At 26.4% G+C, this 15,590-nt stretch overlaps 1 protein-coding gene across 2 annotated transcripts in view; it reads right to left on the bottom strand.

The window, feature by feature from the left end:
• Window positions 1–15,590, bottom strand: part of LOC129614334 (alpha-2C adrenergic receptor) — a 67,011-nt gene that overhangs the window by 38,838 nt on the left and 12,583 nt on the right. For both annotated transcript variants that reach the window (XM_055528893.1, XM_055528892.1), the window contains exon 2: window positions 13,291–14,456. In XM_055528893.1, the coding sequence (XP_055384868.1) occupies window positions 13,291–14,295 (1,005 nt within the window). In that variant the 5' untranslated portion in view covers window positions 14,296–14,456. The remainder of the gene's footprint in view (window positions 1–13,290; window positions 14,457–15,590) is intronic.

The raw sequence follows: 15,590 nt of genomic DNA on the forward strand, positions 1-15,590 counted from the left end.
ATCAAATTTCAAGAGATTCCATCGATTCGTTCCGTAGATATGGTGAAAAATGTAAAATCGGCCCGCAGATTAGTTTTCGAGCTCTGATCTTTCCAAAAAAATTATATGTTCATTGTTTTAGTACGAAGAATTTAAATATTAAATTTCAATGAAATCGGTTTATTATTTCTCTTTATATACGCAAAAATGTATATTTGGCCCGTAGTAAACGTCTAGTTGCTAAATCGGTTCAATATTTTTTTCAAAATGGTTAATTATGTAAAACAGGCCCGCTAAAAAGTTCAGTTCCCGAGGCCTGATATATCGTAAAAGTTGATCTATCCTTGTCATGGTCAAAATAAACTTACATGTAAAATTTCATCAAAATCGGTTCAGCCGAATTGGAGGTACTGCACACACAGACCGACAGACCGCCAGGTTGATAAAAATAGTTTATTTACATTTCCCTACCATGGAGAAGCGCATTCCCACCGAAAACTCGATATGCAAAATTTGTTGCCATCACATAAACTACCTATTGTATACACAATACGGTCGGTAATTACTTATGCATCAGCCTTGAAAGAAATGTAAAAACATAACTAAAATAATTTTCAGTTGCGTTGGCAACGCATATTGGAATTTATGACGAGTACGTCATGTTATGTAGGAATTCATGAGTAACGTCAGTTGTACGTGTAGATATCTACTGGGAAACGGCCTAAGTCTTAAAATTTTTCTTAAAATAAAATATCTGTATTCGTAGGTAACTACGAATTCAGAATTTTTCTGTACATCGCTCAACTTTTCATAAAATAATGACAGCAATGCAATAAAAGATAACGTACCCACCTAATCTTAAGCCATTATGAACATTCATGTGATACACGTTATAAAGCATTTGTATAGGTGAATATAATATTATATAAAATTTTATTTATTATAAATAATATCCTTTTTGGTATTTTGACAAAAAACAACTAGAGTAGGCGAAGCGAAAATAAAATTTAAATTCTAAGACAATAATACACAAAAAAAAAATAAGTTTAATGTTTAATAAACATAAGTGATTTTAAGTTTCACAAAAAGTTTTGACGGGACACAACTTCTTAAATTTTATTCAAGAATTACTAACAAGTTTCAATAAGAAGGTTTCTCTAAGGAGATGTCTACGTTTTTCTGTATTAAATTGTGACCTTGTGTCTACTTATAAAATTAAAAACAAAAAATTTTTAAATGGGACAGTAAAAAACTTTTGGCACAGTTCAAATACTCAGGTAAAATATTTTAATATTTTCTTGTTCACATTAATTTAATTAAAATAAAACAAAAAAAGAAGGAATATTGGAGGGTTTCAACAGCTGTACATTATTTTTTGTATATAATATTCTTGAAGGGGCTAGGTTCATTCTGAGAATTTTTGTTTTTTTAAAAAAATTTATAGTGCATAATTTTAATTATTTAATTTTTGTATGAGTTTCAGTAAATTTTTTAACGTTTCCATTCATTTTTTTGTGTATTTAATTATTTTAGAGAACAATAGAAAGAGCCCGTTAAAAATGTTCACTTTAATAATGAAGAAGAGGCAAACAAATATGCTTTGGAAATTTTTAAATATTGTTTATAAAAGTTTCCTTTGAACTATTCAACTCGGTATACAATTATTTTACATAAAAGTAGAACGTAATCGAAATATCGAAGAGCATATTGCTCAAACGTGATTTTTAAAGCTATTTTGTAAGGATATTCTATATCCCCTATATTAATGGTAGAAATGTATAAAGTTGTCTCTAAGTTACAATACATGTGACAGGGAATAAATTGACCAAATTTCAAATTTTCCGTTCCAATTTAAGGTATGCACCACAATTTTTACTCAACTCAAAGAGTGTCAGACAATTTTTCTCTCAAATTTGTAAGTAAAGTTTTTCTTTACTAATATTGAGAGTTCCGAAATGGAAAATTTTGGCCGAATTCGGTTGAGAATTCAAATAAAATGGTCGATTAGGATTCAATCTTGAAGATTGTACCAAATTAAGTGAAATAAAATATTATTTAGTAGTTTGAATTTATATGTACATATCTCGTATTGGTAATGGACAAATTTTCTCACAACTATTTCATGAAAAGCCACAACTGCAATTGTAACGAACAAGCTAATGAAATTTATAAGGAAATTGAGTTGTTCGATTCAAAAAAGGTGTAAAAATATTATTTCTTTCAATAAAATATTTTTCAATCCAAAATTCTAGATTTTACTACAAAAAAAAAAAAACAAATTTTATTGAAAAACTTCTAAAAAATAATTTTAAAGAATTTTTTTTAATTTCGAGTGTTTTCAAATTCCTGAAAGAATGAAGGAATTTTTTGTATAATCACCATTAAAATAAAAGCCACCTTCCGTTTTTTTATATCTTGCTTCTAATTACTATACTTTACATATACACAAATATACATATGGAATGCATTGGAAATTTTAAAAGTAGTAATCAAGAATAAATTAAGGATTTCAATGAAAATTTTGAAAATTTTACAAGTATTTTGACTCTTCGAAAAACACCACCTGTTTTTAGTTTTTCTGTTGACATATATGTAGGTGTATTTGGTTGTATATAAATATATATTTAATTCAAGATGATGAGGGTGTATAACGCTAATTATAAATATTAAAAATACATTTTACATATTTTTCAATTTTTTTTTTTAATTTTAATATTATAAAAATATATTTCTTGATTTTTTTCTCATATTACAAAATTATCTAACCTCATTTTTTTAAAATTCTTTAACACAAAAAAAATTTATTCAGTTTCATTCTAATCGTCTGTCTACCATTCTAAAATTTCTATATATTTGAAGGTAGGAAGCTGATAATAGCTAGAACTTAATGAAAAAACTTATTGTTGCAGATGAAAATTCTTATATAATTCCCCCCCTCCCCTCCCCCCCCTCCGACTCCTTTATGTTATTATGGCTTGTTGAATTTACGCAAATGAAAATTTTGACAAATTATTGTGTCCAAGTCACAGACGATTTGCAAATTCTGCAAAAGGGTGAAAATCATACTGTTTTGTTTCATTTTCAAAATAATCATTATACTTAAAACGGGATTTTTACTAAATTTCAATGCAGTTTTTCACATACACAAAAGATGTTAGCGCCAAACTAAAATTTTAGCAGTTTAATTCAGAAAAATGAAATTTATTTTTATTTATTTAACCTCCATGAGTTTGAAAATTCGTAGATTCGAAGGAAATTGAAGAGAGCAGGAGGGTATTTCCCAGCAATGCAGCCCACCAACCTCCCGTCTATAATATCCCTGTTCATACTATAAAGCTCGAGATATTCCCAAGACAGCAGTTCCCGAATGCTCCCCTTTCTCAAGATAATTGCGATGCCGGACGGCTAGTACCCTTCCACAAGCTACTATTCTACAATATTTGAAATACGTCAAATTTCTGTCTCCGATTTCTCCCCTACCCCTACAAATTACGAACTTCTGCAAAAGCAAAAAATTTAGCAACAATTGCTCGGTTATTCATCATTAAGTATTATCATTATGTAACTGAATTAATCAGTACCTAAGTTTTTAGAAAAGTTGTTATAAATTAAAATTTTCTCCTAAATGTATGCAAAATTACCTGGAACACATACTGATTGAATGAAGCTCTTCTATTAATAAGAAAATTGTTTCAATATTACAACACTTTAATTATTTAGAGCATATTTTAGACAAAATTGTTTTATAAACACAAGTTCTAGTATTAAATTTTTTTATTAGACGGAAATGTGCTGTTTATCAAACCCATAGATTTAATTTAATAAATTTTTTATAAAGTTCTCATGAACGACCAAAATTTCGTGACGTTTAAAATGTGTTATTTTTTTTTTTTTGGCAAAGTAATGCAATCTCTTCAATATAAATGGAATTAAATTGCGGCATATATACTGTTAGAAAAAAATTATAAAGTATTAAGACTGCATGATTTATAAAACAAAAAGAAAAAGAAGAAATAGGGTTTTTCTATATTAAGAATTTCTTTATATAGATTTTCTATCTTTAAATTTTTTTTTTAAATAATTTTTTAAAAAATTGAAAATTTGCCAAGACTATAAAGAAGTTAAAAAGTTGGTTGAAAATAATCTATCTCCCCGTAGTATACAGATTATTACAAATGCAAAAAAAAAAAAAAGAAAATCAAAAAAGACGAAAATCAAAAAAATATTTTGGTTTCACCTTAATAATAAGAATCATTATAATTTAATTTGACTTCCCTCCTTTGCGAAAAAAAAAATAACAATAAAAGAAAAATAAAATTTTATTTTTTCTTGTTTTACTGAAGATGGTGCGAGGATCTGTCTCTTTATTTTGAATATATATACATATACATATATATATATAAGAAATATTTATGAGTAGAATACAATTATAGAATAATCAGAAAGCTATTCTATGTAAGAAAAATTTAAAAATTTCTCTAAAATATTAAAGAGGTATATACAAACATACCTATATGTAAATTGTATAAGAAAATATTACAATTCTTTTGGGACATATGTTAAGTGGAATTGAAAAAATAAAAAAATTCAAGAAAAATAATATAATCTTGCAATTTATCTGATTGCCATATAATTTATTTGAAACTAAAAAAATAAATTCCAAACTTATAGAGTAATTTTGCAGCAATTTAAAATTTTAATATGCAATAATGGTGTTGAATTTGAATTCTTATATATATATATATATTTTTGTGTTGTTGGTCAAATAAATATATATTTTGTAAAGTATATTATATTATTATTATATTTTATGGAATTATAATTGGCCTTGAATGAATATTAAATTTTTAAAAGTGTATAAGATTCGCGAGATTTAAATAAAATTAATTTTTAAAGAAAATATACTTTAAAGAATAAATCGTAATTTTATATATATATACGATAATAATATTTAAATGTGAATGTAATTGGGTTTAAGAATGAAAATTAAATTTTCACAATAATTATTCATTATTTTCAATTAGTTTAAAATTTATGTTATTGATAAGTTTTTAATAAATTCGAATATTAGTATACGATTGTTATGAAATAGTATACGATTATTTACGGTAAGACCAAGATAAAATAATATAAGTCGGCTGATGTTGAAAATCGCATATACTGAAATGCAAAAAGTAAGTGGATACAATGCATTTAATAATAATCGTACTAGTACAATTTGAAACAAATTAATAGTGACTCTCAGTGAGGAGTACTTTAGGAGCGGGCTTAGTTGTATTCAGTATGCTCACGTATTACGAAGAATCATATAACGTATATTGAACAATATAGTTGAATGTAAATTAAATATCGTTGAAAGTGCAATTCATCACTTGTATCACTCGTATCCCACGATTTTAAAAGTGTTATCGATACAATTTTAAATTGCACCGCAACCCCCTTCAAGGACCTATTATGCCCTCTTCGTCCCTGAGTGCGGTATATACCCACACAAGATTCACCGCTCTGATGAGCTCGGGTAATTTGTGAGGTCAGGAAGACACAATTTCGCCGCCGTGATAACAGAGTCCCCCCAGTAATTTTCGTTCTCCTGCGAAAGAGGGCAATACACTCTCCCAGAAGGTATACTGAGGTTTCCCCATCTGCAAGTGTCTTCAATTTCCAGATTCAGATTTTTTAAAGAATTTTCTAAAGCTAAAAAATATTTATTTTAACACTAGATATATTGTACCAAAAATACATTTGAGTTCAAATACATTTGAGACATTAACATGTTGATGTAGCCTTCTTTCGTGACTTCGTGCCAATTTCCTAATTTCACTTTTAACTGATTCCACTTTCAGGTCTCGATGGACGTCATTCTTACTTATGTACCAAGGTGATAAGTATATAATGAATTTATATATTTTGAAATGTTTTTGAAAAGTCTGCAGTGACTAGACAAATTCTTATATATCCATTAAGGACAAAATGTTTCTCGCTTTTTGATAAATTTGATAAATTCGAAATTTGGATTAGTTTGAATTAGTTCTTGGAGTAATAGCGGGTACAGGTGAACCCACACTGATTGGGTAAAGTTTTTCTAATAATTTTTTTTATAATGGTTTTATTAGAGTCAAATAAATTCACTTGAATTTATTTGCACTTAACTTCAATTTTACTTGTTTCTGTTAAAATTTTCCGTGAATTTCATTTAAAACCAATAGAATTTTTATTTCAATGCAATTGTTTAATTTTATTTCTGTTCTATATTTTTCATATAATTAAACTATTTATATAACAAACAATAAAAAAAACCTCTAAACTTTTAAAATAAAACGAGAAAAAATAGAGTTGACCTTGTCAACTCTGTGATACCCTTACGAATTAGTTATCCTATGTGCGAATAAATATGCCTTAATTGACTATGGGACATACTATGGCTTTAAGTTCACTTCAGTACTGTGTGTGCCAAACTACTATGGAAGTTTTATGGCAATTACCAGAAAGAGCCAAGCAATTTTATTGAATTTTATCAAACACATTGGCCCTACTAATATATTTGCTTGTGTGAAATTTAAATTTTGTGTGAACAATACCACAGGTTTTATAGTTTTTAAGATATAGCCAAATAACTTTTGAAGTTGGATGGCAGTTACCAGAAGGAGCCAAGTTATTTCAACGACTTTTATTGAACACTTTGGCCCTACTAATGTATTCATTTCTGTGAAATTTCAATACCACAGCTTTTATAGTTTCTGAGATATAGCTTAATAAATTTTGAAGTTATATGGCAAAATTTGGTGCACTTAGCTCAATTCGTTTTTGAGTTATCGCTGGGACGAACGGACAGACAGACAAAGCTAAATCAACTCAGAATTCGACGCTGATCGAAAACATACATTTGAGTTTATATCTTAGACCGTTATTTCTTAGCGTTACAAACGGTAAGGCAAATTTAGTATACCCTTCGAACATACGTTCGTACGGGTATAATTAAATATTTTTTGAATATCTGAAAAAAAAACCTAATGAAATTAAAATGTTTTTCTAACTCTTACTATAATTGATTTTAAATTATTAAATGCTAAATATTAAGTCTGCCGTATAATGTGAATTAGTTTTAGTTCCATATAAAAGATATTATTAAATTAAATTAAATTACGTAGAAGCGTTAAGTTTGTTTGGGGTTAATATTCAAATAAATATTTTTAATTAAAATGGAAATGCATCCATGCAGACACATGAAGCACACAAAATGTAAAATGCATTTTATAAATTTTCCATATTTTAATTCAATTTTAACGTGCTTTAAATCTTTTAATTTTTAACAGGAGATTAGTTTTTCATTTATAAAAGTATTTTAAATATTTGTACTCCAAACATATACATATACGACATACATATATATATACGTACTCTACATATACGAATATGAAAAGTATACTTAAGTGTTTGTTGAAGTGCCTACATTCAGTTTATTCTTTCATTTGAAAATTGAGTAAAGAATTTATGAGATTTAAAGTGTAAAAGTGGGTACATTGCGATAAGTGAAAATTCTTATAGTTTGATTGTGAACTTATTTTTGTTGAATTTTTGTTATTGTTTGTATGTTTTTAGCACAATTGCAGAAACGTTGTTGTATTATTTAAGACTGCTTTTTAAATTATCCTTAGTTGGTAATGGCTGATTTGTTAAGCGTTTGATTTTTAAATGAAAATAAAAACGCAGGAATATTTTTGTGATAGGTGATACAATAGGTGAATAATTGACACTTTTCCTATTGAGTAAAGAGTTTGACGATGATAGCATTTTAAATGGCTCATTATGCAAGACTTCAAACAAACAATTTGTAAGTGATTTGGATTCATTATAGCGATTGCTCTCCTCAAACTTTTTACAAGTAAAAGTTTTAAGGAGGGTTAAGTTACTTCTCTTGCTTTTAGAAGTATTTTATAGATTAATTTTCATACTTAAAAATAAAAATTTAAGACGTAGACTTTTTTGATCTGTGTCGATTTCTGAATCAATTTAATAATGCCTGCTCGTCCCCTCTGTCTCAGCGACAATCCAAAATTGAGTTGTAAGGGGTATCTAAATTTTCATAACTTATGTGATTACAATTTTAGAACTGGTTTGAGATCTATCAAACTACTCAAATAATAATTTGATTATATTTTGAAAAGTATGAATAACTTTCAAATTTTACACAAGGGAGTTTGGTAATGAAGCGTCTAACTATTCTGATCAAATTTTGTTACGGTCACGAAAATATACTTACTATAGTTACCAGGAAACTCCTAAGTAGTTAGAGTTAAGTAGTTTAGTAACAGGACTATCATTCTATTAACATGTGAAATCTTGTCAATTATCATATTCTGGCTCTTATGGACTCCTAGAGTCTATATGAAAGGGCTCCAAAAAGTCGACTTTACTTTTAGCCCCTTTTTCATGTTACTACCCTAATATTTTAATATTTATTAAAAATTTTCCGAATTATATTTTATAAATGGTAACTATTTGTATAATTTTATAACATTTTCACACACGTACCCATACATACATATTAATTTCCTCTTATACTTATATTTTTACACAACATAAAACTATTTTTCAAACGGGATTATAGACACTATGCTTTTAAATTTACCATACCCAATTATATAATAAAAAATATTTTTTTGTTTTATTTTAAGTAACTTTGCACTTGTCTTGTTTTAGGGTCATCTATATAAGATTATTATTGATTATAATAAATGAGATAATTATTCCGTTACATACATTTGTACTCAAATGGTTTTTGAATACAACCACATTATGTATGTATAAGTATGTACATTATATGAATAATTGTATAAACCTAAATATTTAATTTATAAAATATGTGAACTTACACATGAAATATATGTATGTAGGTATTTTGTAGAACATAATTTTGTGATTTGTATGTAACCATATAATTTACATAATGTGTGTACAAAATTGAATAATTTTCAAAATTTTGGGTTCCCATTCAAGGATGTTGTGCATAAATTTAATATTTCGAAGAGTACATACATATAAATTTTTGTGTTATAAAGTCTTGTTCGCTATATACATAAAGATAATATCGATGGTGAAACGCAAAGATATGCTAAGTAATAAATTAAAAATTGGGGACAGGGGTTATAGGATTTACTGGGGAGTACACGTATGGCACTGAAGTCGATACCAGACAGAGAGGACCATTTGAAATTAGTATTATTGTAAAGAAACGCATTTTAAAACATTTGTTACATAGCGTGTCTTTGTACTTCACCATCGCTATAAGCTGGATGTTATATAGTGTCAATACAAATTTTGCTTCTCACTTCTTTTTCAAGAAAATATAAGACTGTGTTTGCAGTATAAGTAATAAGAATTTCTTATCTAATTGTTCCGAACCAATCAATGCTTGTATTCTTATGTCAAGAGTTTCGACGAAATGTTTGAAAGAACCCAATTTCACTGTCATTGCACACTGTCATTGCACTGAGTACCAAACAGTACATGCTTCGAAATTCTATTAATAAAAGTCTTACATTTCTCATTAGTGAGAATGCATCACTATTTTGGTTGTCGTATTGATAGAGACAGGAGAGCATATTTACGAATATTTTGAATTTATCTTTTTAATTATTACAATCATATAAAAACGAAAATATTTTCGGAAATTTTCTCAAATGGGCTTCTTTTCTAAATAAATTCATATTTTATGATGTCATGACTAATGTATATAATCATAGCTTATGTATAGGATCATGATACTTTTGCTTCTGCATTCACGGCTCTAAGTATTTCCGCTTAGGATCTTACAGAAATGATATTTTTATACGAAACATGAATAATCCAAAATTACAAGAGCCTTTCAAGTTTTTAAAAACGTGCAGAAGAAAAGTATAGTTTAAATGTTCTTTTTGTCTTTTCTAACTTACGAAAACGATCATCAATCAAAAATCAAAGTTTCTTGTCTCACGATCTTTTAATATACATGAATAATTTTAGGCTAAAGTAATTTTTCCTATTTTCTTTTTTGCTTTTGCATATACGGGGATAGTCCTATAACAATCTATTTGCATTTTCATTGTCCTTATGCAGGATAATAAAAACAATGATATATGCTTTGTTTCGAAAAAGAAGCTGATTCAGTTTATGTTATTCTACATTCACAAAAGATTAAAATTACAAAAAATTTTAAAAATTTTCGATAAATTTTAATATTTCAAAATTTTTTTTTAAACTTCTCCTAAATATTCGCCCTGATTTATTTCTCATTTCATTAAATCAACAAAAAATTTTATTTAATTATCTATTTAAATATTATATGAATCAATATAAAGATTCCAATTCCAATTAGGTTTTAAAATGTAATTAAAATGAATAATTAAAAATACACGGGCAAGTTTGATTTTTAAGGAGAATATTAAAATGAGAACCAAATGAAAATTTGCTTAACTATAATAAAATTTTTACATAAACTAAAGTTGCTTTTTTTCTTATTCCAATGTGACCCTAAAAATTCAACTCAATTTGTACATGTACACAAATATAGTATCAAATATAAAAATGTAGTTAAAATTGTCTCATCTGCGCGCACTACAAAAACAAAAAATGAAAATGAAAATGTTGGGAAAAAAAAATCCTTTAAAAATCAATTTGAATATTGAATGGAAATTCAACATTAAATTCAAATGATTATCAATTGATGTCATCTTCCTTTTGGATGTTAATTGAATAATTTAACTTATAAAGAGAACCTTTTTTTTTTGTTTTTTAAATTAGAAACAAACAAATAAAAAAAAAACTAAGGGTAATTCAATTGATTGAAATTAAAAACAAGAAAAAGTTTAAAATACAAAAAAAGAAAGGATGAAAAAAAAGCAAAAATCGATAAACAATTAAATTTATACAACGGGCTAAAAGAAGAGAACATCCTGAATTGTACAGAATAAAAAAAAAAAAATAAGGCAGAGAAAAAAAAACTCAAAGATAACGTTAAGAATTCCTAAAGTATCCACTTGTTACTGAAGCATTCTCTTTTACCATTAAAATTTTCTCTTGAAATATGAACGAATTAAAAGTACTATTCAAATTCAATTTTATAGAAAATTAAAGAATTATTAATATTTATGCTTTCTGTCTATAATTTATAAGGATCTCTTTTTTTTCTATTTTTTCTTTTTCTCATAAATTCTATATATACACTATAAAGGATATTAACTTTGTTTAAGTAAAATTGGCTTGAAAAAGTTGTACACTTCAGAAATTGCGCTAAAATTTATTTGAAAAATTTCAAATATCATTGAAATTTTTCTTTATTTTTTATGTAAACATTTTAAAATATTCTTAGGCAGTACTGGTCTTCAGAAAGTTTAAATGTTTTTATTAAATTTTTTAATATAAAATTTATTATAAAATAAAAGTTAATATGAAAATGAAATTTGAGTAGTTTTTAAATTTAAATATGTGGTCTTTTTAAAAAAATTTTAAACGGCAGGACAAAGAAAGGATTAAAAAATTCCGATATAATTTGATAATATTCGTTAGGTGATTTCGTGTCATTTGAAACTTGAGAATAGTAAGGGAAAGCAGTTATTAATAAATTTAGACACGTACACAAGCGCTTTTCATACAAAATTTTAAAGCCGCATTATTGCTGTTTATAATTTACAAAAAAAGCTTTCAAGTAAATTGACAGCAGAAAGCCTGCCAATAAAAATAAACAACAACTGAAAATAAAATTTCAATAAATTTTTGTAAATCTTTACAGCTGAAGACTTTAATCACATGAGATTTTAAAACAAACGCTATCGTCACTTTTCCAAGAATTTTTTTTTTAATAGAAAAGGCGCTTATTAGTTTCATTCTGTCCGCCCGCCCGTCTATCCATGGATTTATTTACAAAACTTCTACACCCTTTGAAAAAAAGAGCTGAAATTTTACATACAAATAGATTTTGAACTAGAAATTTATTTCGGTAGAAGAAAGTTTTTACCTATGTCTTTCTCCCTTTCACTTTTAAAGTTATAACCCTTATAAATTCCTAAAAATTCCATATTTCCATTACTTATAGTAACGCAACCAGAAATTTTTTTCAAAATAGTTTCTGGCTTTTTCCATCGCGGCAAAACATAGTTGAACATAGAAATGACAATGTGGCTATTTAATCGTTATCTGAAACCCGTTTTAGAATTTTTTGATGTTTTTCTTCTTTGAAAAGGTAGGCTGCAGGAATCTTAAATTTTAGCAGCCTTTAGTTATTAATAAGAAGTTTATTAGTTGGAATAATATGTTTTCCCCCCTCCATTCCCTTTTAAGTTATTACCGCTCGAAATTAATAATGTATGAATTTTAGGCAACTTATATTTCCAATGCTGTGAGCCTTTTCAAATTTTTATAAATGCTAATAAAACTGACGATAGATGCCATACCTTCAAAAAATATAATTATTTTTCTTGACTCACGCAATTAACCCTCGAATTCGACCATTATGTTAACGTCATTTTTGATTTTTTTTGTACACCCTAAAAGTATGCAATAGTTTGCAAAATGTGGTACATGAATGAAAGTAATTTAAAATATAAAATATTTTTTTAAAAGTAGCACACTTTACAAATCATTGATTTGACTGAATTTTGCTTTTTCTAATTGGCACTCAATAAATTTCTCTCCACAAATTTTTTCTGCCGATTTCTTTCTCAAACGTTTTTTTTTTTTGAAAAATTTGCATAAAATTTTTAAAAAATTGCTAACAAACTAGCCTATTATTTTCAAAAAAAATCTCTTGAATAAAATCCAAATTTATGAAATTTTATCTACAGAATATTAAGAAAATCATAGCAATTGTATCAAAAGGTTGTAAAATAGGCACATTAATCACTTAAGGTAAATTAAATGTAAATTGATAAAACAATATCATTCTGGATCACAATTTTTTATAAATTATGAGGTTATATTGTTTGTGCAAATGAAATTATTGTTTGTTTTTGATTGTCACATAAAATATTGAAAGATTGATTAATTGCCTTTGTCCATTATCGCACGTTTTTCTTTTGTTATTACGAGTATACGAGTAGTTCTCGAAAATATTGAATGATAAGTTATTGATTAGTTTAATTTTGTTTTTATTCACATAAGGCAAGAGTGGCGGCAATTAGAGTCACATAAAATATTGAAAAGAAATTTTATTGTATATAGGAAAAATCGTGACAAACTTAAGTTAAGTGTTTGTTCGTTGCTATATGTATAAAAATATAATCAAAATAAAAGTGAAATTTAGAAAAAACAAAAAAAAAAAAATCAATTTATTCTTACCTGACATTGTGGTAAATCTTGCCCTTCTGGTTGTTTAACTTTCCATCCTAATAATGGTGGTATACATATTAAACCGGACATAATCCATACAGCTGCAATCATAACAGCCGCTCTAGCTGGTGTTCTTGATTTTAAATATTCGACAGCTTTTGTTATACTCCAATATCGATCTAATGATATTAAACATAAATTCATAATTGATGCTGTACATAATAATACATCCATTGCTGAATGTATATCACACCACCAATCACCAAATATCCAATAGCCCATTAATTCGTTAGCTAATGAAAATGGCATTATAACAAGACCTAAGAAAAAATCAGCTACAGCTAATGATGCTATAAACCAATTTTGTATATTTTTCAATGATTTTTCAGTTGCAATTGCAATTATTACTAACATATTACCAACTACTATTATTATCATTAATATTGTAACTATAATTGATGCTATGATTATGTGCGTTAACGTATATCCACTTGGATAAGTACCGTTAAATCGTATTGTTGTGACATTTGAATCATTTATTAAATTATAATTTGTATTAAATATTTGTGTATTATTTTTAAAATTAAAATGAAATAAAGTTTCATTATTTGGTAACACTGTTGAATTAATATCACTTAAAGAATTTCCCAAATCAGTAATTTCATCTAATGGTGTTGTTAAATGCGATGATGTTGATACTGCTGATATTGCAGATAATGATGAAGTAAAAGATGGTGATGATGCTAATGGTGATGGTGGTGTTGGAAATGATAATAATTGATGTATTGCTGTTGCTGTTGAAGTTGTAAAATTACTAATAAAACGATTTGTTTTTTTATTTATATCATAATTAGTAGTTGTAGTTGTTAGACTACTAAAAGTTTGATGGGATGGAATACTGCTAGCAGTCGATGTGAATAATGCTAAAAAATCATCTGTTTTTATGCTAGCATTTTCATAAATGCCACTGTTATTCGTGATCGATAATGAAGATACATAATTCAAGTCGTCCATATTTGATGTTTTTTTTTTTTTGTTTCTGGTTTCTCTTTTTTTTTGGTTTTATTTGGTTTTTTTTTTCGTAATAAAATTTTGAATTTTTCCGATTTTGTTTGTATCTAAGTAACTATTTTAATTCTCGTCTAACGTAATATTGCTTTAGTTTTTTTATGAATCTGTTAAAGAAAGAAAATATCAAAATTAAAATAGAATATTTAAGAGATTAAAATATTTAAAATTAAGAACAAAAACAATTGAAAAGTGTGCAAGAATTTAGATTGCATATTTATAGGGGATGTTGTGCTTTTTTCTGTAAAAATTCAAATATCAATTGTTCTGAGTTCCTTTCGATTTTATGAGTAGCATAAATTAGGTCTGTTTCCAAAAAATTGTTATATTATTCTGTAAGCCTTCACTTTTCTATAATAACCTTCACGGTTTTCAGTATTTCAATGTTTTTGATTTTTTTATTCTGTTGTGTAAATTAAATGTCAAATATTCAACAAACAATACACTTTATTTAATGCGACAATTTTGTAAAATTTGAATTTTTCAACTACACTCATAGATTTTTACTTTTATTTTTGAATGTACATAAGTAACTTGTTTTTTAAGTCTATACAGTAAGTTTATTATATAAGCCCTTCTGCAATTGCATATAGAGTCGTCATGTAATAGATTCAGTCTGCGATATGTAAGGATTTTTAAATCGAAATTTAATTGCTCAAACTCATATTTTGTAAAACAGGAGTACTAAGCATTTGTTTCAATAATGTAATGTTATAATTTTATATGATCTTTTGGATTACTTATATAGTAGCAATAGTTGAATCTTCCATATTTTCCCGGCTACATGTTTTAAATAGAGAGAATTAATTTTAAAATTAATTAAGTAAGTATTTAAGATTCGCCTAGCTTTTATCGAAATATATGTAAAATTTTGTAAGACTATTAAATTTTTGAGTGTAAGAATCGAGCAGATTGCTTAATCAAAATATTTTTCGAAATTATTGAAGAAAATTTTTGAAATTTTATTTTTTCTCTCAAAATAAATGAATGTAAATGCGTGTTCAAATAAAAACACACATTATGCATATATAAAAATTAAACAAATTAAATAATTTATTTTCCTATTATACAAATTATAAATTCTTTCAGAAAATTAAGAAAATTTTCTTATTGCCTCGCAGCTTTTAATATAAATACCGCAATTTTATTTTACTATTCAATTTGAAATCAATATTTGAAGATTTAAGTTTAATTTAAGCAAATCATTATAAAGCAATTTATTTATTAAATTATATAAGTAT

This window comes from Condylostylus longicornis, unplaced genomic scaffold (assembly GCF_029603195.1).
Source record: "Condylostylus longicornis isolate FDR11 unplaced genomic scaffold, ASM2960319v2 ptg000107l, whole genome shotgun sequence".
In the NCBI taxonomy this organism is placed as follows: domain Eukaryota; kingdom Metazoa; phylum Arthropoda; class Insecta; order Diptera; family Dolichopodidae; genus Condylostylus; species Condylostylus longicornis.